The sequence below is a fragment of the Petromyzon marinus genome, chromosome 20 (assembly GCF_048934315.1).
Source record: "Petromyzon marinus isolate PM22_M1 ecotype Great Lakes invasive population chromosome 20, UKy_Petmar_22M1.pri1.0, whole genome shotgun sequence".
NCBI lineage: Eukaryota > Metazoa > Chordata > Hyperoartia > Petromyzontiformes > Petromyzontidae > Petromyzon > Petromyzon marinus.
Genome location: NC_133686.1, coordinates 1,388,575 through 1,416,232, shown reverse-complemented (window position 1 = coordinate 1,416,232; position 27,658 = coordinate 1,388,575). Strand labels below are relative to the sequence as shown.

The 27,658-nt window shown below is 57.3% G+C and overlaps 1 protein-coding gene across 1 annotated transcript; it reads left to right on the top strand.

Moving 5' to 3' along the window:
* Positions 1 to 15,591: 15,591 nt before the first annotated feature.
* Positions 15,592 to 25,690, top strand: LOC116944249 (voltage-gated potassium channel regulatory subunit KCNG2-like). Its single transcript, XM_076068225.1, has 3 exons — positions 15,592 to 16,351; positions 19,761 to 21,036; positions 23,291 to 25,690. Exons 2-3 carry the CDS (start codon positions 19,960 to 19,962, stop codon positions 24,110 to 24,112), a joined length of 1,899 nt encoding a protein of 632 aa, XP_075924340.1. The 5' UTR covers positions 15,592 to 16,351; positions 19,761 to 19,959; the 3' UTR covers positions 24,113 to 25,690.
* Positions 25,691 to 27,658: the final 1,968 nt, after the last annotated feature.

The window sequence follows — 27,658 nt, the reverse complement described above, 5'->3', positions numbered from 1 at the left end:
TGTAAAAATATATTTTCGTACGATTGTTTGAATCATGTTTTTATTGTGTGTGTATATACATGTTGTTTTGTTTGTTATTACTGAAAATGTCTATGCTAACGTCCCTCACTTCCGCTCAGCATCTCCCCGACGCGCCGCGCTGACGAGACGCAGCCCTGGATCGCCCATTCACCGCGACCTCCGTGCTCCCCTTTCGGGGGGCGATGCTCGGGAAGCCCCCGTGGGCCGGCAGGGGGGGGGGGTAGTGGGGGGAAGTGGGGGGTACTGAGGGTCAGGCCACGGATGACCGGACAAAAAATTCCCCGCGGCTGACTTCCTTGCGTCTCAGAGATCTCGCGCAGCAGCTGCTGCGCGTGGAGTTCCCCAGCGCGGACCAAGATCATAAGTCGCTTTAGCCCCAGGCTGTATCACCACCCGCCCGCGGCTCACCCCGGCGGGAAGTGGGATGGGGCGAGCGGGTGAGCGTCTCTCGTCTCAGACCCAGAACGGTGCTCGCTAAATTGAGCCCTCAATTGCGGCCGCTAGCTCGCTCCCACGATTTGTCATACCCCCCCCCTCCTCTCCCCCCGCCTAATGCAGCAGTCGTGGGGGTCCGTGCGGAACGCGCTGCTGGGGGGTGGCGGGTGGAGGGGAGTGGGTTGGGGAAATGATTGAAGCGGGGTTTGGTGGTGGGGGGGGGGTGTCTACCCCCACCGCAGGCCTCCCCCACTCTACCCCCACACGCCCCCCCCCGCCCTCCCCCCCCATGCCCCCCACGTCCACCGTCTCACGTAGCCGGAATCCATTGATGGAGCGCAGAGTCTGGGGACTGTAGCCTTAAGCGGCAGCGTGCTGGGTCCACGTGTTCGAGCAGGGGAGCGGTGGCGCAGCGGTTGGCGCGCTTCGCTACCAACCCGGCGACCTCGAGCTCGATTCCCTCGCGCGGCCAACACCGGTGACGATTATCTGAACCGGTCCTGGGTGGGCCTCCCCCCCCCCCCCCCAATAGGTCGACTCAGACCTCAAAAAATGAGTGCCCCGTGCGGTGTGTCAACATCGGCACTGGGGAGACGAAGGTGGCTGGGCGTGGGGCTGTCCGCCCACCCACTCGTGTGACGTGCAGGCCTTCGTAGGTGCTACTCGCTAACAGCACTTGCCCCAAAAGTCGGTTCAGGCTATACGGGGGATCTTTGTCTTTGTGTCCGAGCTGGTCTCGGTTCAAATCCGTCTGGCCGTCCAGAGCAGTGCTTCTGGTGGAAGTAGTGCGAAGATGTTTGGTGGTGGTAGTTGTGGTGGTGGTGGTAGTTGTGGTGGTGGTGGTAGTTGTGGTGGCGGTAGTTGTGGTGGTGGTGGTAGTTGTGGTGGTGGTAGTTGTGGTGGTGGTGGTGGCGGTTGTGGTTGTGGTGGTGGTCGTTGTGGTGGTGGTGGGAGCACAGCCGATACATCTGCCAGTCATCTCAGTCAGTCACAACCCATGGCACCTGCTGGGTTTGTTCCGTGACTTCCTGGCAGCAGCGAGCCTTGGACACTTCACGTGGCCTCAAAGCGCATCTCGCCTGGCACAAGCGCCCTGGTGACGTTACAAGCGCCGTGGTGGTGTTGATGTTGAAGATGTAACCAAGCCACTCATCCTGCGTGGCGACATCTGGTTACAATCGCCACACGTGCTCAGCCGGGCGCGACCACATACATCACACGGCTTCATCTCACGTGTGTGTGTGTGTGTGCGCGCGGGCGTGTGTGTGTGTGTGCCTGCCCCCACCCCCATCTCGACATGTTTACAGTCGCCCGGGGAGCGTGTCACTAATGTCTCACGTGAAATGAGCGCGGGCAGCCACTTACGTTGATCACGACCGGTGCACCGCTCCGCTCAATTCATTCATTCCGCGAAGAAAAAAATAATTAGCCTCGATTAGAGCCACATTTCGTCCGACGCGCGTGGGTGGTAGTGCTGATGATGGTGATGAAGATATTCACATTGCTCATGATGGTGATGTTCGGTGTGGTGGTGGTGGTTTTGATAAATACATTGCCCATGATGATGATAATGATCATGATGGACATCAGCACTGGGGAGACAAAGGCGTTCCTGGCGTGGTTCGGGTGTCAAAATTACCGTCTCGTTGGCATTCCTTCATCAGCGCTCCCTAGCAGCACAGTCCTGTGCAGGCGAGACAGGTGACCTTTGTCAGTGCTTTTATCATCATCATCATCAACAACATCATCACTCCTACGAGACCGGTCCAATATTATTCACACCCCCCCCCCCCAAATAAAACTTCTACTGTAAAAAATAAAATAGGCATATGTTATACAATGTCTATTCTAGAAACCATTAAACAATAACATCGCTCCGAGCACCGGGAGAGTATAAAAAAACAGTTGCTTGAAACCCAACACGGATTCTTCCATCTTAGATCTCTCTCTCTCCCTCGCTCTCTCGTCTCTCTCGGCGAGCCGAGCCGTGGTGAAGCCACGGGGTGAGTCGGCAGGCGACGAGCAGCAGCAGGAGGAGGAGGAGGAGGACCTCAGGACCAGAGCGTCGTGCATGGAAGCCGCCTGATGAGGGCGGCACGTGGCCCACCCGCGGTGAGAGAGGCCCACACGCACGAGCGTAGGAGGGCGGTAATGAGACGCGAGCTCGTGGTGGGCGCCTTTGCTCCCTCCCTTCCTACACCCCCCCCCCTCTCACAAAGCCAAACTATCCACACATCTATCAGACTCTCACGACACCCCTCCTCGTCTCCCGCAGCCCCATCGCTCTCTCTCTGTTAGATTCTCGCTCACGGCCACCACCAGTGACGATTATCTGAACAGATCCTGGGCCTCCCCGAGGCACCTTGTGCGGTGTCTAAACATCGCCACTAGGGAGACAAAGGCGGCCGGCCGGGCGTAGTGCTGCCCCCCCCCCCCCCACCACCAGCCTCCCTCATGTGCCCGTGCCGGCCTTCATAGGTGATACTGGATAACAACACTTGCCCCCAGCAGTGAGTTAAGGCTACACGGGGGGTCTTTCTTGTAAGCGCGTGGAATCGCAGTCGAGGAATGATGGAGGAGATGATGGCGAAGATAAACACCGCGCCGGTTATCAGGAGCGAGCAGGCGGGACGGATGAGAGGTCTCGGCGGGAGCGCGTTGTAACCTCTCATCCCCACCCCCCTTCATTCCCACCCGCTGCACCCCCCCCCCCTCCTTCATCCTTCTCCCTTCACCCACTCACCCACCTCCCAACGCAATTTCCCCCACCCCATCAACACCTCCCATCATCAAATACTCCCCCCCGCCGCCCCTTTCATCAACCCATGCAGCCACAGGGTGCACCTAGCCTGGCACAAAAGCCGTGAAGACGACGTCGCCGTCACTTAGGAGCGCGCGACGTCTGTGCTTCGCGTCTTTGCCTTTGTTCCCTGCAGTGGTGGCGCTGGGCGTGATCGAACGAAGCAAAGTCTGTGGCACCCAAGCAGCGCAAGGCGCCCCTGGCTGAATACTGAACCGATGGATGCATCAAACATAAGCTCGAATCCAGATCGCAATCAACTTTACATTCACGTGCCCCGTGATTCCGCGGGACGACCCTGCACGAGAACGATGTTGTGTACCCCGTAAAGCGACATGGCCATGCGTAGTGGTGGTGATGGTGATGATCGCTCACCATCGCAACGGCTGATATCATCAACACCGCACGTGGGAGTTGAAAGTGGCAGCCACATCATTCGACCGCGTATTGATGCTAAATATGGAGTGGGTGGGGGGAGCAAAAGAAGAGGAAACCGAAGATCAATCGCGCGACCAGCACGGCTAGAGGGAGAACACGCGGACTGAAAACACACAACAACATGCATCGCCAGGTTCCGGGATAGAACCCGCGTATGGGTGTGTGCGTGCGTGTGTGTGTGTGCGTGTGTGCGTGCGTGTGTGCGTGCGTGTGTGCGTGCGTTCGTGTGCGTGCGTTCGTGTGCGTGCGTGTGTGTGCGCATTACACGTGAGTTTAAATCCAAAGCGCGCTCAAGCCATTAACGCGGCCTAATTGGCTGTCCTATGCGTCATCGAGCGCGCGCGTGTTCATGAGTTAGTGCCATCGGAGTAACGCGCTCATCTACATAATCACGCTGGGCTAATGGGCGAGGCGTACGCGCCTCGAGAAGTGGTCGCTCATTGCCTCCGCAACAGAATCCACCAGCAGGGCAAGGCGATGTCCTGCCGTTCGCATCCACCATTGCACGTGATGTGTGTGGACGTGTGCACGGTAAACTTCTGTAGCACCGCGCGTAGCCACAACGAGGGTCTCGCGTGGGGGTTGTCTCGCTGCTGGCTGGCTGGCAGGCAGGAGGAGGTCACGAGAGAGAGCCGGGTGCTATGGGTAGACTGATGTGCCAGGCTAGGTGCGGGAGGAGGTCACAGAACAGACTCGGGTGCCATGAGTAGACTGAAGGAGGCGCATGACAGATGCACCACCACCACCTGTGCCCCTGACCGTGCCAACTTCCAGAGCTTCGCCGCCCGGCGCTCCGCTCGTTGTTCTGAGCGTCACTCCTCTGCCCTCCGTTGTTGCTGGAGGGCGACTGCCTCCAACTGCCCAGTAGCAGCAGCAGCGTCCTTCACGAGCCTCCTCCTCTTCCACAGAGACCGACCTGGACACTGCTGGTACCGGTCAACGGCCAGGCCACTCAGCTCCAAACCCTTCTGCACCGCATCAGCTCCATCTCTTCTCCGGCGCGTGCCACTCCCATTCATTGTAGCTCGACTCTATTGTAGCTACAGTCTATTGTAGCTACAGTCTATTGTAGCTACAGTCTATTGTAGCTACAGTCTATTGTAGCTACAGTCTATTGTAGCTACAGTCTATTGTAGCTACAGTCTATTGTAGCTACAGTCTATTGTAGCTACAGTCTATTGTAGCTACAGTCTATTGTAGCTACAGTCTATTGTACTACAGTCTATTGTAGCTACAGTCTATTGGAGCTAGAATCTCACCTCGTCATTGCTCACACTCAGCTAGCGCCCCCCGATTCCCGGCCACGGCTTACGTCAGTGGCGAGCGAGACCCGAACTGGTCTCTGTCTCCGGCAACCATCGCCCACTGGATGCGTCCCGTGACACGCACGGGTTGCGATGCGTTGCAGAAGCCACGTTAACAACAACGATCGCATTCCCTGCTATGATGGGTTGGGGGGGGGGGGGTCAGTTTGTCCCTCATTCTCCTGGGCATCTGTGAAAAAGAGCTTTACAGCCCATCAGATTCCACCAATATAAATACATATTCCGATTCTGATTGATCCCAATCGTCTTGTCAGCGCCCGTTACAAAATCAACCCGGAACGCGCCCAGTCTCATGCTGAGGATCTCGGAAGCCAATCAGGTATGAGCCTGGTGGAACGCACATGGTGGTACAAATGTCTTGTGACCCAAATCGCATCCTCTAAAACGAAATATTCGGCTCCAAACTCCCGTAGCTCTCCGCACACAAATGAGATTCTGTGTCCAAGTGACCTGCTTCCACATTAATGGATTGGTTGATGGAATTAATTGAACAGTTGGTTAATTAAATGACGTATTGCTTGGTTAATTGAATGGTTCAGGAATTGTATGCATGACTGATTGGCTGATTAAATGCATGGTTTATTCATCGAGATGCTGGCTGATTGATTTGGTAATGATTGGTGCGTTGATTGATTGGTTAGCTTATTTTCTTTGCTCAATTGATCGATTAATTGGTTCATTGGCAAGGCTTGGAGCAGGGGGGTCTGGGTGCGTCTCTCGGACAAGGCGATACGACCCGAGACTCGCGAACTCCCCTGCGCTCACAGAGGATGAGTTCGCCCCCCGGTTCAGTGCAAGCGTACGGGACTCGATTTTCTATCGGCCTGCATCCTCCATTCATTCATTTATTCATTCCACCTGAATTAACCTGAAACGTCTACGGGACCCACGCGATGGAAACAGAGTCTGACCCTGACCCCAATACTAACCCAACTCCTAACCCTGACCCCAATCTTAATACCACCACTAACCCTGGTCCCATTAATAACCCCACCACTAACCCCCCGATCCCAATCCTAACCCAACCTCTAAACCAAACACTCACCATGATCCTCGCCTTATCCACAACCCTTAACCTAACTAGAAGTTTAACCCGAATCCACACCGCTAAGGGTTAATGGTCAGAGTGACCCTCACCCTGACCATTTACCCTCAACCCTCGTGTCGACTCCACTTCGATCGACACAGCGACGTTGAGTTCTCGAGCCTCGATCGCTCCCCCCCCCGCACCCTCCTCTCCCCACTACCCCCCTCCCCCAACTACCCCCCCCCACTACCTCCTCCCCCCACCACTACCTCCACCCCCCACCACACACCTCCCCCCACCATCCCCTCCCCCCACTACCCCCTCCCCCCACTACCCCCTCCCCCCACTACCCCCTCCACCCACCACCGACCTCCCCCCACTACCCCCCTTCTCCCACCACCCACCTCCCCCCACTACCCCCTCCACCCACCACCGACCTCCCCCCACCACCGACCTCCCACCACTACCCCCTCCCCCCACACACACAATCGGCCCTAGGTCACCAACGTGATGTCGGCGCTGCTGCAGTGCTGCACCACATGGCACTGCGCGCGCGCGTGTGCGTGCGTGACAACCCTCAAAGACAAGTATCTAGTCGGCGACGTTTCGGGCAACGGCCCTTCAGCACAGCGGTTACAAATAAACTGCGGGCGGGGTTGAGGGTGGGTCTGGACGATCGCTGCCCACCCCCCATCCCTCCCGTAATTAACTACGAACAATGCAGCCTCGACCTCGCGGCTCCACTCGATCTCAATTTATGAGCACGACCCAATAAAAAAAGAGAGAGAATTTACACTGCGCGAGATTCGTCCCGGACACGTGGATTCGTGCGGCTGCGCTGGGGCCTGCCGCTGGCTGTCACCGCAGCGCCGTGAAATAATTAATTAATAATTTACCAGCCACGTTCAATCTACTGCTGGATGATGACTCCATCGCGCACTCACCTCGCCGTGAGCTGAAGACGGAGAGACTTCGCCTCTCACACTCACCACTCACCACAGAGACACTTCGCCTCTCACACTCACCACTCACCACAGAGACACTTCGCCTCTCACACTCACCACTCACCACAGAGACACTTCGCCTCTCACACTCACCACTCACCACAGAGACACTTCGCCTCTCACACTCACCACTCACCACAGAGACACTTCGCCTCTCACACTCACCACAGAGACACTTCGCCTCTCACACTCACCACTCACCACAGAGACACTTCGCCTCTCACACTCACCACTCACTCACCACAGAGACACTTCGCCTCTCACACTCACCACTCACCACAGAGACACTTCGCCTCTCACACTCACCACTCACCACAGAGACACTTCGCCTCTCACACTCACCACTCACCAAAGAGACACTTCGCCTCTCACACTCACCACTCACCACAGAGACACTTCGCCTCTCACACTCACCACTCACCACAAAGACACTTCGCCTCTCACACTCACCACTCACCACAGAGACACTTCGCCTCTCACACTCACCACTCACCACAGAGACACTTCGCCTCTCACACTCACCACTCACCACAGAGACACGTCGCCTCTCACACTCACCACTCACTCACCACAGAGACACTTCGCCTCTTCACCCACACTCACCACAGAGACACTTCACCTCTACACTCACCACTCACCACAGAGACACTTCGCCTCTCCACCCACACTCACCACTCACTCACCACAGAGACACGTTGGGATCGTGCGCGTGGTGAGGCCCGCAGCGTCATCGTAGAGAGTCACGGTAAGATCACAGCGGACACAACAACCCTCGGGGTGGATTACCGCAGTCACTGAGAGCAGCGCGCGACCACCAGATTCAGCTTATCCGGGCCATCAGATGGTAACGGCCACCGGTGAGACCTTCATCTAGCAGTGGAACGATCATGACTGATGTGAATCCCCCCCCCTCTCTCTGCCCCCCCCCTCTCTCTGCCCCCCCCTCTCTCTGCCCCCCCTCTCTCTGCCCCCCCCTCTCTCTGCTCCCCTCTCTCTCTGCCCCCCTCTCTCTCTGCCCCCCTCTCTCTCTGCGCCCCCTCGCCACCCCCAACCCCCCCACCACCCGCCCCCATTAGCGAAATCAAAAGCGGAAATTCTCCTCCCGATTCGAGTCGCTCAAATTCCATGAGCAGATTAATCCGCAGCGCGTTTCGTGTTCCCTGGAAGTTTCGTGGGAGCAGCGAGTTCGGGGCTGGGGCTGAGGGCCTCCAGATGTCGTCGGCGGGGGAAAGGGGGGGTCGGGGGGATGGAGGGTGGGTGGTGAGGGGCGGGGGTGGGTGGTGAGGGGCGGGGTGGGTGGTGAGGGGCGGGGTGGGTGGTGAGGGGGTGATGTTTCAATGATCAGAAATAAACAGTGGCTCTATTGTATCCGGTGTAACCGGTCTACCCGCGATGGGAATGTGGAATTTCCACCACCACTCTCTCCGGGCTGTGAACGGGAGATGAACGCCGCCGGACTGCTAACTGGAGATTAATTTGACTTCTTGAATTCATATCTGAGGATATCATCCTGCTGCTGATTAAGATGATATCATGCCGACGACAATGTCATGCTGATGTTGTTATCATTCTGATGATATGCTGGTGATATCATGCTGATGTTGATATCATGCTGATGATATGCTTATGATGATGTGCTGATTATATAATGCTGAAGAAACTACGGTGTTCAAGAACGTGTTCTTCTCGCGCTTACACAAAGACAAAGATCCACTGTGTAGCCTTAACAGACTGTTGGGGCAAGTGCTGTTCGTGAGCACCTTTGAAGGCCGGAATGGCTCACGAGGGGGTGGGGTGGCCAGCACCGCGCCCGGCCACCTTTGTCTCCCCAGTGGCGATGTTTACACAACGCACCCAGCACTCATTTGAGGCTGAGTCGGCCTAGGGGAGGCCCAAGACCGATTCAGTTAATCGCCACCGTGCGCGGGAATCGAACTCGGGTTGCGCGCGTTCGTAGCACAGCGCGCTAACCACTACACTACCGCTCCCCACCAGTAACACACAACAACAAGCGCCATTCGCCATTAAGTAGCGGTGACGTCGCCACAGGGCCTGTGCCAGGCTAGGTGCACGCTCAGGCTATCACGTGAAGTTTCGAACGCCCGCTGGCAGGATGTCACGGGGAAGACCCAGCAGGTGCCACGGGTTGACCGACTGAGACACACACAGAGCATCAGGCACGCGAGCGAGTGAACACTGGCTGGTGCGCGTTACACATTGTAGTTATTATTATTATTCTTGTTGTTGTTATTATTATTATTGTTGTTATTGTTGTTGTAGTTATTATTCTTGTTGTTATTCTTGTTATTATTGTTGTTATTATTGTTGTTATTATTGTTGTTATTATTGTTGTTATTATTGTTGTTATTACTGTTGTTATTATTGTTGTTGTTGTTATTATTATTGTTGTTAAGCTGCTTCATTCACACCTAGAGTTAGAGCCGTCCATGTTGGGGGGGGGGGGGGGTGCAGTGGCCCCGGGTAAAATCCCCCCCCCCCCGCCATCGACGCCTTCAAAGTATTGCATCTGATGACGCCCCCCCAAAGTGTGGGGCCCAGGACGGTCGCCCCGATTCGCCTCGTACCCTACCGACGGCTCTGCCAACAGCCCGTATCTGACACCCAGACGTACACGTATCTGACACCCAGACGTACAGGTATCTGACACCCAGACGTACACGTATCTGACACCCAGACGTACAGGTATCTGACACCCAGACGTACACGTATCTGACACCCAGACGTACACGTATCTGACACCCAGACGTACACGTATCTGACACCCAGACGTACACGCGATGTTTACTGGGGGGGGGAGCACGGGGGGGGGGGACTGCCCCTCCCAGCCTGGACACATTTTTATTTATTTATTTTCAATCGTTTACAATTAAGATTAAAAATTAATTAATTGATTATATGCCACCGCGATTCCGAATGTGAGGGACAACGCGAACCCCTGCCTCCCCCAGCTAGAGAAGGCAACCCGCCCCTATGTGTGTTGTCCTTCCCCGCACCTCCGTTTAGCACGGTTAGCTACGTATGGTGCGAACAGAGTTCAACATAGTTACATATATGCTTACACGATATATGTCCAATGTGGTGTGTACGCTGAGTGAGTGCTGTGTGTGCGAAAGAGCATTCCTAGGCAATTTAACAACAGTGATGTCTCCTCGTTTCCCTTATCTCCACAACTTATTACAACTACTTCTTTGTTTTGTATTGAACTGATACAGAACTGGAGGTAATCATTCATGGTAATGATTTGGAATGTTGTGAACATTTGTCAAGTGGCAGGAGCTCCCCCCCACTCCTCCTCCCCATCCTCTGCCCCCTCCTCCTTCCCCCCCTCCCACTCCTCCTCCCCCTTTTCCCTCTCTCCTCCTCCTCCCCCTCCTTTTACAACATCTTCCACCGGATTGAGAAATTTGGCAGACCACACGCAAGGCTGAGAACACCAGACAAACAAATTCACAACAACGTTGCGGAGATTTGTAAGTCACGAAAACAATAGTCTCCTTCATCTCTCTGTCAATCTACATTTTTTTATAAATAAATAAACATTAACTAAACCCAGGGGCGGAACCAGGATTTCAGGCCGGGGTGACATTCAACAAATGTTAATTTCAAGTGATTAGAGAGTCAGGCTGTTGAACTAGACGCCATCGGTTGGCGACACACTCTGACAGTGCAGTTGCACGGAGTCCGCCAGACCGAGTGTCGTACATTTATACTCAGAATGTCACTCCTGTCACCCCTCCTGGCTCCGCCCCTGACTAAACCCCATCAGTCTCGCGGACTTCTGAGAGTGCAGCATTTCGGCAGCATTTGGTTCAATATAACAAAGCTCTGGGCCTGTTTTGGCGTTCACTGTCTCATCGGTAGAGTCAGGCTGAAGTCATCCACTCCCCAAAAGTCCGTGTGGCTCATGGGATGTGTCGAAAAATATGAATGTGCTTTATTGTTTCACGTGGAGGTACATATGTACCGCATTCGACACTGCAGGTCACAACAACACACTCACCCACTCACTCAACCGCTCCCTCGCTCACTTACTCACCCACTCACTCAACCACCCATTCACTCACCCACCCACCCACTCATTCACCCACGCACTCCCTCGCCCACTCACTCCGTCGCCCACTTACTCACCCACTCGCTCACCCACTCGCTCACCCACCCTCTCGCCCACTCACTCACTCCGTCACCCACTTAATCACCTACTCGCTCACCCACGCTCTCACCCACTCACTCACTCCGTCGCCCACTTACTCACCCACTCGCTCACCCACCCTCTCGCCCACTCGCTCACTCACGCACTCCCTCACCCACTCGATCACCCACTCACTCACCGGTTGAGGCACTGGATACTCAAAGACTTGCTCTCTGAAACTATAAACTTATTTTTGATTACCAGCTAAGGCCCACTGAGGTACATAGCTCTTTTTCAGAAGCAATCTGGCCACAAATTGTAGCTCAACGAAGTAGCTCATCACGTGACAATGTACAGCAGCCAAATGCTCTAAACGCGTGTTGCTAAATGTGGAGGGGAAAACCGGAGGACCCGGAGAAAAATCCACGCGGCCGCGAACAGAGGGAGAGACACCGCAAACTCCAAGGTCAGGATCGAACCCACGACCTCCTGTATACCAGGCGAGGTAGTTAACATCTCATAGCCATCGCGGCGTGAGGTCTGGAGGAGGGAGAAGGCACGCGGGGTCTGTCCCCCCCCACACCAATCCCTCCGCCCCCCCACACCCGGCTCCCGCTACATTGAGGTATTCTAAATCATCGAGGTTGCAAACTCACATGTCTTGTTTACAGCTGTTTAGTTTGTTGTTGTTGTCCTTCCCCCGCACCTCCGATTAGCGCGGCTGGCTGCGTACGGTGCGAAAGGAGTTCAACGTGCATCAGATTACACACCACGTGGTGACGAGGTGCATCAGATTACACACCACGTGGTGACGAGGTGCATCAGATTACACACCACGTGGTGACGAGGTGCATCAGATTACACACCACGTGGTGACGAGGTGCATCAGATCACACACCACGTGGTGACGAGGTGCATCAGATTACACACCACGTGGTGACGAGGTGCATCAGATCACACACCACGTGGTGACGAGGTGCATCAGATCACACACCACGTGGTGACGAGGTGCATCAGATCACACACCACGTGGTGACGAGGTGCATCAGATCACACACCACGTGGTGACGAGGTGCATCAGATCACACACCACGTGGTGACGAGGTGCATCAGATCACACACCACGTGGTGACGAGGTGCATTGTACACACCATGGTGACGAGGTGCACTACATTACACACACCGTGGTGACGATGACGACGACATTGACGATGGTTCTTCTGTGGGGGCCGATGCCTTGACGCCGGAGCGAGACGAGAGGCGCGGACGTGGCGACTTTCATTCCCGATCCTGGCTCCCGCCTCGTCCACGACTTTCATTCCCGATCCTGGCTCCCACCTCGTCCACGACTTTCATTCCCGATCCTGGCTCCCACCTCGTCCACGACTTTCGTCCTCGATGGCGCCTTGGACGCCACGCGACCCGTGACGACGAATCCCAAATCGATAAATCTCTAAATCTCTCCAACGGCGACAAAATAAATGATCGCAGCGGAATAGCAGCAGTGTATTGGTCCGTTTGTTTTTGTTTATTTACACGACACGCAGGAAATGTCCCAATTAGCGCGCACGCGATCCGCAGTTTGTCTATCACGGCGTCGCTACTGATGTCCCTCGTTCACATTTTACTCAAATGTATTCGACTGGGGGAATTCGGAGGCGCGACACGAAGAAGTTACACCGGCAGCAACTTGAGCAATCGGATACAACTGAGGAGGATGAGAGCAAAGCAAAGTCGCCGAGTTATATATCAGGGGCGGAGGTGAATGGAGGCGAAGGTCGCGGATTTGTCGACGTCTTTGAGACAGGACGCGGCTCAGATGACCAAAGAGAGGAGGATCACGGTGCAGTTCTTCAGGAACTACTGGTGAGGGTTTTTTTTGCTGTTGGAATTGCGCACTCCCAGAAGGCCGTGCGGCTAATGGGCGATGTAACAAAAAATTTTATTTATTTTTGACGTGGAGAGTCGAACGTGTGAAGCAGATGTTTTTGATTGTTTATTTTGTTACCTGGCGATGAGGGGGGGGGGGCGAGGCGAACTCTCCATGTGGCCAAGCTGGGTAGCTAAGCGGGTCCCGTGGACGAGCCCTTCTCTACTCCTTGCAAACGCGGCAGCTACACCTGGACACAAGCCCGAATCATAACACGATTGCCAACCGGGCACTGGCCCTGACTTCTAACCGCTAACCCGATCGGCCCGCCAGACTCCATCCCATGCAAACTCGAACGACAACAGACGAGCCGACCAGAACGCAGCGTCGGACAACGAGAATCTCAACTGGTCGTCACCCTCTTCTGGAACAATCGCCCGATGACGCTGGATGTAATTAGCAGCGAAACGTCGTACTATTCAAATTGTAAATGCTGTGGATTTACTCTCCAACACACCGGTGGGCTGAATGAGTCACTCATTTGCGCGTTTTGTTTACGTGACAAATCCCTTGCTGGCTGTGTCGGGTGGTGAATGGGTTACGACACAACATTCATACCTACGCGATCTAACCCAAAAAATGTTTTATGAATCATTTTGGTCGCGATAGCCTACGTGTTAAAGTGATAATCTCCCTGCGATGACATCGGATCGACTGACCGCCCAACACTTCACGATCTCGCGAGCATCACGCCACGTTCCTCACTCCCCAGCGCAGCATGCGGGCCCTCTCCACGTTTTGATGAATTCACGTTTGATGTTTGAGCGCTCCCTCTTGCCGCGTAATGATTTATTGACTCATTGACGCTCTTTATTTAACCACAAGAGAGGCTATTTTCACAAATCGTTATTCTGTTTTATGATTGAAAGGCGCGCGTGTCTGTGCGTGTCTGTGCGTGTCTGTGCGTGTCTGTGCGTGTCTGTGTGTGTCTGTGTGTGTCTGTGCGTGTCTGTGCGTGTCTGTGTGTGTCTGTGCGTATCTGTGCGTGTTTGTGTGTGTCTGTGTGTGTCTGTGCGTGTCTGTGCGTGTCTGTGTGTGTCTGTGTGTGTCTGTGTGTGTCTGTACGTGTCTGTGTGTGTCTGTGTGTGTCTGTGTGTGTCTGTGTGTGTCTGCGTGCGCGGTGGAGCGGTAGCGCACTGCGCTACGAACCCGGCCACCCGAGTTCGATTCCTGCTCACGGCCAACACCAGTGACGATTATCTGAACCGGTTCTGGGCTTCCCCAATGTCGACTCAACCTCAAATTTAGTACCTGGTGCGACGTGTAAACATCGTCACTGGGGAGACAAAGGCGGCCGGGAGTGGTGTTGGTCACCCGCCCTTTCGCGTGCCGTGCCGTGCCGATCTTCGTAGGTGCTCGCTAACAGCACTTGCCCCAACAGTCTGATAAGGCTATACGGGACATCTTTGTCTTTGTTGGGTGGTGTAGTGGTGGCGCAGTGGTCGTGCAGTGGTTTCGCGCGATTTGCCAACGAACCCCGGCGACCTGAGATTGATTCCCGGTCACGGGAGCCCCAGGGACCGGATTCAGGTGATCGTCACTGGTGGTGGCCGTGAGCAGGAATCGAACCCGGGTGGCTGGGTTCGTAGCGTCACCGCTCCCCACTCAAACAGACAGACATACTCCTTGCTCGCTCGCTCACTTCGCTGTAGCTAATTTACCAATTATACAATCAACTCTCACCAACCAGCTGTAACCGTGAGAGAACATCTGCCCCCCTCCCCACATCGCCCCCCCCCCTTCCCACACCCCCTCCCCCGACGCCCCCCTTTGTTCCAGGTGAGTATTTTGGGCTCAAAGCTCCCTCGATGCCGGCGCTGTTCCCTCTTCCCTCTCGCACCTCCCGGACCGCCCCTCCCCTCCATCCCCTCCTTCTCTTCTTCACCCCCCCATCCCTCCCTACCCCCCCCCACCCCTCCCTACCCCCCCACCCCTCCCTATCCCCCCCCCTTCCCCCACCAGAGTCCGCGCTCGCTTCGCTCTCACAGCGATCCGTGCGCATTCGACCGCGCCGGGCGGACGCGGTGACTGGCACAAGGAACGGCGAGTGGTGATTCTAGAACACGGGTTCATGTTAATTCTAGAACACGGGTTCATGTTAATTCAAAGGTGGCACTGCACTCCCCACCCATCTCCCCCACCCTCCTTTGCCCCCCGTCTCGAGACCCCCACGATTACGATACTGGACCCCGCTGTGCCTGTGTTGTTCACCCGTGTACGTAAACCGATTTGTATTCTTTATTTGTAGGATCGCGAGGCGGACCGACTCCACGGCTGCCGGTACCCCCGGTACCGCCCGGTACCCCCAGTACCGCCGGTACCGCCGGTACCTCCAACAGCGGCGATCGAATCCCCAGAGCTGTCCTCGGGTCTCGAGGAAACTGCCCCCCCCCCCCAAATCATCCGACTAAATATTATTCAGAGGCGACGGACTACTCCCCCCACACCCCCCCCCCCCGCTCGCCCCCCCCCCCAAAACGAGTTTCCCTGCCGGCATGATTCAACTCAGATGAAGAACTCCCTCCTTCGCATCCTCCTGCTCTTCCATCCAGGAGGCTCCTCCAGCTTTGGCCGGATCCCCGTGACTCCCCTCCCGCTACTGGTGGAGGTGGTGGCGGCGACTGGTCGAGGCGTGCGGAGGCTCCCTCCCTGTATCAAGGTGGGCTCCGTGTTGGCGACCCCGGTCCGCGGTGCAAAGAGCGCGAGTGTGCAGGCGGTGCAACTGCGCCCCGCGCCGGAGCTGGCGTGCCGGAGGCGGTCCAGAGGCCGGGTTACGAAGAGGGGGGAGGGTGGTCAGCTACGGGGGCTCAACGCGGATGTCCTTTGATGTCAACAACACAAACAACAGCATCAACAACAGCATCATAACAACAACAGCAGAGAAACCGGGACACCACCGCTCGCCGTCTGCGCTGTCCCCGCCTCTGTGTCCGCACGCGGCCCTCCGCGTGCGTGGCTAACGGGGGGCTCTCAGAGGCACCCCTGCGTAGGGGAGGGGGTGGAGGGTGCCCGCGTGGGTCTCGAACCCCCGCCCCACCGTCTCCCCCCCCCTCCACCACCACCATCTCCCCCACCCTCCTCCCCCCCCCCCCCCGCGTGATGAACGCGGAGGGAGGCGGTAGTCTGCTGTGACCCACGTGGCACCACAGACGGAGAGAGGAACAGCAGCAGGAGGATGGTGCAGAAGCGCTGAGGAGTTGAGGAGCAAGGAGGTTGAAGAGGTGAGTGCGACTCCCGTCCGTGTGTGTTTGTGTGTTCCTGTGTGTGTGTCAGTGTCTGTGTGTATGTTCCTGTGTGTGTGTGTGTGTTCCACTGTGTGTCAGTGTCTGTGTGTATGTTCCTGTGTGTGTGTGTGTTCCTGTGTGTGTGTGTTTGTGTGTTCCTGTGTGTGTGTGTTTGTGTGTTCCTGTGTGTGTGTGTTTGTGTGTTCCTGTGTGTGTGTCAGTGTCTGTGTGTATGTTCCTGTGTGTTTGTGTGTTCCTGTGTGTGTGTGTTTGTGTGTTCCTGTGTGTGTGTGTTTGTGTGTTCCTGTGTGTGTGTTTGTGTGTTCCTGTGTGTGTGTGTGTGTGTTCCACTGTGTGTTTTAGTGCCTCTGTATGTGTGTCAGTGTCTGTGAGTATGTTCCTGTGTGTGTGTTCCACTGTGTTTCAGTGCCTCTGTATGTGTGTAAGTGTATGTGTGTATGTTCCAGTGTGTGTGTGTGTGTGTTCCACTGTGTGTGTCAGTGTCTGTGTGTATGTTCCTGTGTGTGTGTGTTCCTGTGTGTGTGTTCCACTGTGTTTCAGTGCCTCTGTATGTGTGTCAGTGTCTGTGTGTGTGTATTCTGGTGTGCTCCAGTGCGTGCGTGTGTACCAGTTTGTATTTGTCAGTGTCTGTGTGTATGTCCCGGTGTCTCTGTGTGCGTTCTCTGTCTTTCCACTGCTGATGTTTACACATTGCATCAGCTACTCGACGTTGAGTCGACCTCGGAGAGGACCAGGATCGGTTAAATTATTCGCCACTGATGTTGTCCGTGAGCGGGAATCTAACTTCAGTTGCCGGGTTCATAGCGCAGTGCGCTAACCACTACACTAAGGCCCCCCAGGATAACACACATACACAATGAAGCACATTTGTGTAAGTGGATGTGTGTGTGGGGGGGGAGCGGTGGTGTAGCGCTACGCTGCGCGACAAACCCGGCGACACGGGTTCGATTCCCCTTCATAGTCACCAACACCGGTGATGATTATCTGAACCGGTCCCGGGCCTCCCCTAGGTCGACTCAGCCTCAAATGAGTAACTGATGCGGTGTGTAAACATCGCCACTAGGGAGACAAAGACGGTCGGGTGTGGTGCTGGCCACCCACCCCCTCGTGTGCCGTTCCGGCTTTCGCAGGTGCTCGCTAAAAGCACTTGTCGCAAAAGTCGGTTGCAGGTTATACCGGGGAACTTTGTCTTTGTAAATGTACCAGTGCGCGTGTGCGCGTGTGCGCGTGCGTGTCAGTTGCTCATCCTCGCGCACGATGCACGCGCGAGACTCCGAGCGCCTCTCGATTCCCCCGTGCGCCCGAGGCATTGTGACCGTGCAGGTCAAAACTGGAGGCAAGTTGGGGGAGGAGGGGCCGCGCCTTAGGGACCCCTCCAACGCCCTCGCCCCAAGCCCCCCGCTCCCCTTCCCAATGGGCTGGGGGGTGAGGGGTGGGCTGAGGGGGGTGAGGGGTGGGCTGAGGGGGGTGAGGGGTGGGCTGAGGGGAGTGAGGGGTGGGCTGAGGGGGGTGAGGGGTGGGCTGAGGGGGGTGAGGGGTGGGCTGAGGGGGGTGGGGCTTCCTCCTGCCCGTTCGTTGTCGTTCGTGGAGGTCGCCCTCCTCCGTCGTAATGAATCCTCAAGGGGAGATGGTCAAATCAAATGCTCTCCACCCTCAATGTCAAAATCGTGATTCTCGCCACTGGAACTTCAATAACCGTAGCGAGGCGACCGGGGCACATCGTCTACCGTTGTTCATGTTTTATTTCTTCCCAAATTGATTCAACGTTGCGCTGTCGACGTCATGCCCACCCCCCCGTGACACGGCAGTGCATCACGACGTGACGACGGTCCCGCGGAAGGGGATATAGTGGAACTATTTCCGAGCAGCAGTGGCGGCTACGCACGTGGGCTGCCTGATATCCAGGGCAGCGGCAGCAGCGGCGGCGAGGGTTGGTGAGAATCCCCTCGCTGTGGGTGAGGGTCGAGCCGTTCCCTGGCTCGCCAGGTGAAGGCGGTGCGGCAAAGTGCACCCACCCCCGCCTGTCCCTTCTGTACGGGATCGAGCGTTACCCCCTCGCACGCGTGGAATGCCTCCGGGTGCTCCGGTTTACTCCCGCGTGTACTCACTCATTAATTGGCCGATAACACTTTATTACATATTATTATTTATTCTTATTTATTATATATTATTTATTATATAGTCTTATTTATTGTATATTATTTATTCGTATTATATAGAGGATCGCGAAGCTTGGGGGACACTCGTTGGTAGTGCCGGATCCTCACTGCTGCCTTCCCCGCTCCTCAGCTGTGGTTCCTCCTGACGCCTCTGAGTCGTCCCCTCTTTCTCTCTCTCTCTCTCTGAGTCGTCTTTTTGTCTCTGAGTCGTCCTCTCTCTGAGTCGTTCTCTCTCTCTGAGTTGTCCTCTCTCTCTCTCTCTGAGTCGTCCCCTCTTTCTCTCTCTCTCTCTGAGTCGTCCTCTCTCTGAGTCGTTCTCTCTCTGAGTCGTCCTCTCTCTGAGTCGTCCTCTCTCTCTGAGTCGTTCTCTCTCTCTGAGTCGTTCTCTCTCTGAGTCGTTCTCTCTCTCTGAGTCGTCCCCTCTTTCTCTCTCTCTGAGTCGTCCTCTCTCTGAGTCGTTCTCTCTCTCTGAGTCGTTCTCTCTGAGTCGTTCTCTCTCTGAGTCGTCCTCTCTTTGAGTCGTCCTCTCTCTCTGAGTCGTCCTCTCTCTGAGTCGTCCTGTCTCTGAGTCGTTCTCTCTCTCTGAATCGTCCTCTCTCTGAGTCGTCCTCTCTCTGAGTCGTCCTCGCTCTGAGTCGTCCTCTCTCTGAGTCGTTCTCTCTCTCTGAGTCGTCCCCTCTTTCTCTCTCTCTGAGTCGTCCTCTCTCTGAGTCGTCCTGTCTCTGAGTCGTCCTCGCTCTGAGTCGTTCTCTCTCTGAGTCGTCCCCTCTCTCTCTCTGAGTCGTCCCCTCTTTCTCTCTCTCTGAGTCGTCCTCTCTCTGAGTCGTCCTCTCTCTGAGTCGTTCTCTCTCTTTCTCTGAGTCGTCCCGTCTCTCTTTCTCTCTGAGTCGTACAATCTCTCTCTCTCTGAGTCTACCTCTCTCTGAGTCGTCCTCCCTCTCTCTACGAGAGCGATGAGCGGATACCGTGCGATGGTGGCAGGACAGTGTTACAAGCTGACGTCATTATCATCATTATATGGAACTAGTTCTGATGATCCTGCATACCCCAATGTCCCTTCGACCCACACCCTGCACGTTCCCACGCCCCTACCACAGAGGAATGTTCCTCGCCGGACAGTCAACTCGATCATTTGTAACTTTCAGAGCTGAAATTTAGCCAAACTAAGTGATTTAAAAAAAAACGCTCGTTCGTGTCGTGTGTTGTTGTTTGTTTGCTTTGTGCAGCGACCGGGGCCGAGTCCATCAACTCTCTGCACTTGGGAACCCGGTGGTGTCATCACGGCGTGGCAAGAACCCGGATTCGAACTCAGGTTCCGGGTCCTGACTCCAGACCTTCTGTGCGCGACATTAGAACATTAGAACCATCACCTCGTGCTCGCCTGACCTTGACCTCGTTGACCCCCCACCCACGTGCGCGAGCACCATGCCGATTCTGACGAGCGGCGGGGAGGCCGCGATCGGCGACCTGCACTCGTACGGCGCCGACTCGGCCTTCCGGCGGCCCTTCGCCTTCCAAGAGTCACCGGCGGCCAAGGGCCTTCACTACCGAAGGGCTCGGCTCCTGCCCCACGACTCGGCGACACTGCTGCAACACTCGGCTCCTCCTCCTCCTCTGTCTCATCAACATCCTCATCAACATCCTCATCATCATCCTTATCAACATCCTCATCAACATCACCCTCCTCTCCAGCACCACCGTCACCACCAACACAACCAGCCCCACCACCACCATCATCACCTCCACCAGCAGCACATCCACCAGCAGCGCCAGGTCGTCATCAACGTGGGTGGCATCCGATTCGCGATGCCGTGGACCACCCTGGAGGCGCTGCCTTCGTCTCGCCTGGGCAAGCTGCGGTCGTGCAGCTCGCGCGCGGCCATCCTCGAGCTGTGCGACGACTACGACGGCTCGAGCAACGAGTTCTTCTTCGACCGCCACCCGGGGGCCTTCCGCCTCATCATGAGCTTCGTACGCGCCGGGAAGCTGCGTCTGCTGCGCGACACGTGCGCGCTCGCATTCCGCGACGAGCTGCGCTACTGGGGCATCGACGAGGCGAGCCTTGAGTGGTGCTGCCGCCGGAGGCTCCTGCGACGCGTGGAGGACGACGCCGCCGGCACCGCGACGACGCCGCAGCAGCCGCAGCAGTCGCAGCAGTCGCAGCAGCCGCAGCAGCCGCAGCAGTCGCAGCAGCCGCAGCAGCCGCAGCAGCCGCAGCAGCCGCAGCAGCCTCAGCAGCCGCAGCAGTCGCAGCAGCCACCACGACCGCTACGGACGCCGCTGGCGCCGCCGCCGCCGCCGGCGGCTTCGAGTGATGGCCCCGCGGACCCGGCGTTGTCGCGTCGAGCTCGCGTGATGGTGATGTTGAGGGACATGGTGGAGGATCCCAGCTCAGGACTGCCCGGGAAGATCTTCGCGTGCCTGTCCGTGGCCTTTGTGGCCATCACGGCCGTGAGCCTCTGCGTCAGCACCATGCCGGACATGCGCGCCGAGGAGGAGCAGGTATTGCGACGATGATGGTGGTGCTGATGATGATGATGGTGCTGATGATGATGGTGATGATGATGGTGGTGATTATGATGGTGCTGATGATGATGGTGATGATGATGGTGGTGATGGTGATTATGATGGTGGGTGGTGATGATTATGATGGTGATGATGGTGGTGATTATGATGGTGATGATGATGGTGATTATGATGATGGTAATGATGGTAATGATAATGGTAATGAAGATGGTGGTGGTGATTATTATGGTGATTATGATGGTGGGTGGTGATCATTATGATGATAGTGGTGATGATGGTAATGCTGATGGTACTGATAGTGGTGATGATGATTATGATGGTGATGATGATGATGGTTGTAGTGGTGGTGATGATGATGATAATTGATCAGGGGCTTCATTGCAGCAGGAGCTGTCTGAGGCTGTGCTCCCGAAACTGTGTACCGGCTTCCTGCCCTCCAGCTGTCGCGGGGAAGTTTGGCGGAGTCCGGGCAGGGGAGGTTGCGGGTCCCGAAATACATTCCACACACAGTACTGTAACGTGCCCTCGAATCTATCTGTGCGGAATTTCGCGAGTTGTCAATCGTGTCGTGGGATGGGAGGGGCAGTCGCCCCGGGGCTACTCGGGAAACTCTCCCACGCACACACAAACCACAGCACCGCTCGTTAAAGGGATTGGCCACACACTGCAGTGTGGCGGGACCCTCCCGAGTGAGCGACTGGCGGGGCCACGTGACTCCTTGTCCCCAGAGACCCCCTCCGTGGCGGCCCCCGATCCTCATCGTCGCCCTGCCGCGGTTGGCCGCGTACGGCGCGAAAGAAGTTCAACGTACATAAAGACGGGGATCAAAGAGTTGCGCAAGGAACCCACCGCGTGCGCTCGTGGAGCAGAAGGAGTCCTCCGTGTGCGAGGGGGGTCCCGGCGGGTGGGGGGGGGGGGGGTATTTGACGCTGCATCCGGTATCGGACAAGTGCGTTCGTCCGCGTGACTATCTGTCGATGTCTCTGTGCACCTGTCTCTCTACTGGTCCGTTTCCTCGTCTGCCTGTCTGTCTGTCTGCTTCTCTGTCCGACGTCACACTCGTTCCTCCATCCCGTCATCCGCCCGTCCGTCGGTTTGTCTGTCCGTCCATCCGTGGCTCTGTCCGTCCGTCCGAACTAGGACCTGGGGCGCTGCAGTCCACATCTTGGTGTGAGGGTGACGTGATTGGCGGGGCGATTGGTGTTCGGCCTCTCTCTCTCTGTCTCACCCCTTCTCCCCGTGCACCCGCACCCCCTCTATGTCACTGTGTCTCATCCAGAAATGCAACCTCCACATTCATCTGGCAGGGCCGAGTCTGCGTTACCGCCCCGAGTTACCCCGACAGAATTATCGGCGATTTCTGTCTCTGTCCGCGTAGAGACATCTGTTTATCTGCAGCCCTGGGTGGATGGTGGGGGGGGGGCTAAGTGGGGGGATGGAGCGGTTGTGGTGAAAGCTGCCAAATATTGCGACACCTGCAGATTTCCCGATGGAACGCGAGTGTCGCTATCGCTGATGGGACGTGAATTCCTCGCCCCAGGAGACGACTCCAATAGCGCGGTTGCAGTGACCGCCAGCTGTGACGGGCCCTGATGACGGGCCCTGATGACGGGCCCTGATGACGGGCCCTGATGACGGGCCCTGATGACGGGCCCTGATGACGGGCCCTGATGCCGGGCCCTGATGACGGGCCCTGATGACGGGCCCTGATGACGGGCCCTGATGACGGGCCCTGATGACGGGCCCTGATGACGGGCCCTGATGACGGGCCCTGATGACGGGCCCTGATGACGGGCCTTGATGACGGGCCCTGATGACGGGCCCTGATGACTGGCCCTGACGACGGGCCCTGACGACGGGCCCTGATGACGGGCCCTGATGACGGGCCGCCGGGTTCGTAGCGCCGTGCGCTCAACACTGCGCCACCGCACATAAACGCATACAGAGATCCCAGACAGTTGGGGCAAGTGCTGTTAGCGAGCACCTATGAAGGCCAGAAGGGCACACGAGGGGGTGGGAGGCCAGCGCCACGCCCAGCCGCCTTTGTCTCCCCAGTGGCGATGTTTTTTACGCACAGCACCAGGTGCTCACTTGAGTCTGAGTCGACCTAGGGGAGGCCCCAGGACCGGTTCAGATAATCGTCACCGATGTTGTCCCGTGAGCGGGACCCGAGCCCGTATCGCCAGGTGCGTAGCGCGCCGCGCTAACCGCCACGCTGCCGCGTCCCCAGGGCCGCTGCTCGCGCAAGTGCCGGGACGTGTTCGTCGTGGAGTCGGTGTGCGTGGCGTGGTTCTCGCTCGAGTTCGCGCTGCGCTTCGCGCAGGCGCCGGGCAAGTTCCGCTTCCTGCGCGACCCCCTCAACCTCATCGACGCCTTCGCCATCCTCCCCTACTACGTGACGCTGCTCGTGGACGCCTTCTCCAGCGAGGGGCGCTCCCCGGTGGCCGGCGGGGGGCCCGGCTCCTACCTGGAGAAGGTGGGGCTGGCGCTGCGAGTGCTGCGCGCGCTGCGCATCCTCTACGTGATGCGCCTGGCGCGCCACTCGCTCGGCCTGCAGACGCTGGGCCTCACCATGAGACGCTGCACGCGCGAGCTGGGGCTGCTCCTCCTCTTCCTGTGCGTGGCGATGGCGCTCTTCGCGCCCTTGGTCTACCTGGCCGAGACGGAGCTGTCCGGCTTCGGCGGCGGCACCGCCACGCGTTCGCGCGACTTCACGAGCATCCCCGCCTGCTACTGGTGGGCCATCATCTCCATGACCACGGTGGGCTACGGGGACATGGTGCCGCGCAGCGTCGCCGGCCAGGTCGTGGCCCTCAGCAGCATCCTCAGCGGCATCCTCCTCATGGCCTTTCCCGTCACCTCCATCTTCCACACCTTCTCGCGCTCCTACGTGGAGCTCCGCGAGGCGCAGCTGCGGAGCCTCCACCAGCGACCGCCCGACTCGGCGCTGCTGCGCGACAGCTGGGCCGCGTCGCCCGCCAGCGAGAGCTCCGTGGAGGACGCGGACGACTTGGCCCCGCGGCACGACGCGGTCGCCGCCGTCGCCCGCTGAGCGCAACCCGCGACGCCGTGGGCTCCGTCGCCGGGGTGGAGTCGCCCGGTTCGAGTCGCCCGGTTCGAGTCGCCCGGTTCGAGTCGCCCGGTTTGAGTCTCCCGGTTTGAGTCGCCCGGTTTGAGTCTCCCGGTTCGAGTCGCTCGGTTCGAGTCGCCCGGTTTGAGTCGCCCGGTTTGAGTCGCCCGGTTTGAGTCGCTCGGTTCGAGTCGCCCGGTTTGAGTCGCCCGGTTTGAGTCGCCCGGTTCGAGTCGCCCGGTTTGAGTCGCCCGGTTCGAGTCGCCCGGTTTGAGTCTCCCGGTTCGAGTCGCCCGGTTTGAGTCGCCCGGTTTGAGTCGCCCGGTTTGAGTCGCCCGGTTCAAGTCGCCCGGTTTGAGTCGCCCGGTTCGAGTCGCCCGGTTTGAGTCTCCCGGTTCGAGTCGCCCGGTTTGAGTCGCCCGGTTTGAGACGCTCGGTTCGAGTCGCCTGGTTCGTTCCGGAGACGTTGGGCACGCGTTCGCTGTGCTTGACGCTCGTGGGCTCAGTCACTCGTTCGTTCACTCGCTCACTCAATTATTTGCTCACTCGCTCGCTTACTTATCCGTTCACCCACTGGCTCGTTCGCTCACTTATTCATTCTTCCACCGGCTCGCTTGCTCGCGTGCGTGCGCAATCGCTCATTCACCCGCGCCCTCACCCGGTCGCACGCTTGCTCACCTATCAACTGGCGCACACACAGAGTTCACCCACCAACTCGCCACCACCTCACCACCAACAAGCACTCTCCTCGCTCACACGACAGCTCACCCGGTCCTCGTCCAGTCACTCTCTCGCTCACTCACTCACTCGCTCTCTCACTCACTCACTCGCTCTATCTCTCGCTCAGTCACTCGCTCTCTCTCTCGCTCATTCACTCGCTCTCTCGATCTCTCCCTCGCTCGCTCAGTCACTCACTCACTCACTGGCTCTGTCGATCTCTCTCTCGCTCACTCACTCACTCGCTCTCTCTCGCTCACTCACTCACTCGCTCTCTCTCTCTCTCGCTCAGTCACTCGCTCTCTCTCGCTCACTCAGTCACTCACTCGCTCTCTCGCTCACTCACTCACTCGCTGTCTCGCTCGTTCACTCAGTCACTCACTCGCTCACTACCTATCTAGCTCATTCGCACGAGGAATCTCTCGCTCAGGTAAGAAAGACAAAGATCCCCCCCCCTCATAGCCTCAACAGACTGTCGGGGCAAGTGCTGTTAGCGAATAACACCTGTGAAGGCCGGCACGGCACACGAGGGGACGGGTGGCCAGCAACACGCATGGCCGCCTTTGTCTCCCTAGTGGCGAGTCGACGTAGGAGAGGAGCAGAACCGGTTCAGATAATTGTCACTGGTGTTGGCCCGTAAGCCATCCTCGTGTCAACAATAACAACCCCATGTGCTTGGTCGTATTTGCTGTTCGCTGCCCTCGCTGCTGCTAGCGGAGGTTTATCTCCGCTTCCCCATCACGGTGAATCATTCTCGTCGCGGATACGGGAGGCTGAGTAAATTACATCCGCTCGCTGCGCTTCAGAGCTCTGTCATTTCAAATCGAATAACGCCGCGGCCGCTCTGTGTCTCTGTTTACTTATTTACACGCGCGCGTGCGGCGCTCTGGATTTGCCGAGCTGCCATTGATTAAGGGAGGCGAAGGCGCAGCCGTGCAAGTGCTCTGCTCACGCCACTGCGACAGCACCTCCGCTGGAGGGAACTCTGGAGAGTCTAGAGAGAGCTCCGCCTCCCCCTCCTCCTCTACGGGCTATTGCAGTGCCGGGCTAAGCCAGTGCGGGGCCTGTAGCATGATGTTATAAAGGGGCCCTAAATTAATAAACACCTAAATATTAAAACACAAATTTGTAACTTGCGTAGTAAAGTAATTGTATTTTTTCATTTGCTATACAGCCAGATAATACGACAAATCGCTAACCTTAAACACCCAGTCGTTCATAAAAGTTGAAGGCGGTATAGTACTCTAGTAATAGAGCAAGTGCTGAATCACTGAACCGGAATTGATAGCTTGAAAGCATTTAGCACGGGGCCCTTGAAATTGCGGGGCCCTTAGCATTTGTAGCTACTTTTGCTGTTAGGATAATCCGGCACTGAGTAAACCCCCTACAACATTGACAATTCATTTAACCTCATTCGCTCGCTCGTCCAGTCTACGCGAGAGACGCGGCGACCCCCAATGAAGCTCCCCAGGGTGAATGTGTTGCTCGATCGCCCATTGGTCGACGTTGCACGCGTGCAGAGGCTCCGATGCGGAAGCGGTCGCGAGCGGGCAGTGCGGTCGCCGCTCTGACATTGCCACAGAGGCGGTGGCTATAGGGGCTGCGTATAAAAGGAGATCTCAGAGGAGAGAGAGAGACTTTGGAGATGTCACTAACTACCTGCAGTGGAGGCCAGCAGCGGCGGCGGCGACTGAAGGCGACTGAGCCCACTGGGAACTCCCAAGTCTTGTTGACGCTGTGAGTACAACCCGACTGCACTACGCCGTCTCGTGTCTAATGTTCTGTACACCAGGGTCACCCGAGGCGATGGGGACCCCTTGCGCGGATCGCTGTGGCCGTCGGGACGAGAGTCCGAGGCGGAGCAGGGGGGGTGGACGGCAGCTAGTGCTCAATGAAGATGATTCTCGTTGTAGTCACGCGGTGGGGGGGGGCAGGCGGCTGTCCCTCGCGCCAGCCCGTGGCGAGCAGCCGTCGGGTGGCACCGTGCGCTACCAAACTTGCGAAGTGGAGAAGCTCCTTGACGCCGAGGACTGCGGTGAAAGTTAATTGGCGAACCGTGCGTGCCGGAGTGCTGAGGGTGTGGTCGCGCGTGTTTCACTTCTTTCGCACCGGACGTAACCAATCCCGTAGCTAATCGGAGCTGCCGACAAAGGACAACAAACTAAGCGCTAAAAGTTGTTCCAAAGAAATGAGAGTGTCAGCGTAAATTACTTTAAAAGTGCATCATAGCTCCCGGTTAGCGTCCTAATATCGGAAGGAAGAGGCGTTCCAGACGGCCGCAGAATCGCATCTTGAGAGCGCCGCGCGATGCGGGGACCGCCGCCGTTTTGAGCGGCGTGGCGCGCCGCCTGGCGGGTTGTCGTCCTGGGGCCCCGTGGGTGACGAGGTTGAGGGGCCCCGTGGGTGACGAGGTTGAGGAACCCCGTGGGTGACGAGGTTGAGGGGCCCCGTGGGTGACGAGGTTGAGGGGCCCCGTGGGTGACGAGGTTGAGGGGCCCCGTGGGTGACGAGGTTGAAGGGCCCCGTGGGTCACGAGGTTGAGGGGCCTCGTGGGTGACGAGGTTGAGGAACCCCGTGGGTGACGAGGTTGAGGGGCCCCGTGGGTGTCGAGGTTGAGGAACCCCGTGGGTGACGAGGTTGAGGGGCCCCGTGGGTGACGAGGTTGAGGGGCCCCGTGGGTGACGAGGTTGAGGAGCCCCGTGGGTGACGAGGTTGAGGGGCCCCATGGGTCACGAGGTTGAGGGGCCCCGTGGGTGACGAGGTTGAGGGGCCCCGTGGGTGACGAGGTTGAGGAGCCCCGTGGGTGACGAG

Coding starts and splice junctions, on each gene's coding strand:
- LOC116944249 (XM_076068225.1), top strand. CDS start 19,960: ATGCCGATTCTGACGAGCGGCGGGGAGGCCGCGATCGGCGACCTGCAC. Junction 21,037..23,290: donor TGCGCGCCGAGGAGGAGCAG/GTATTGCGACGA, acceptor CCGCGTCCCCAG/GGCCGCTGCTCGCGCAAGTG.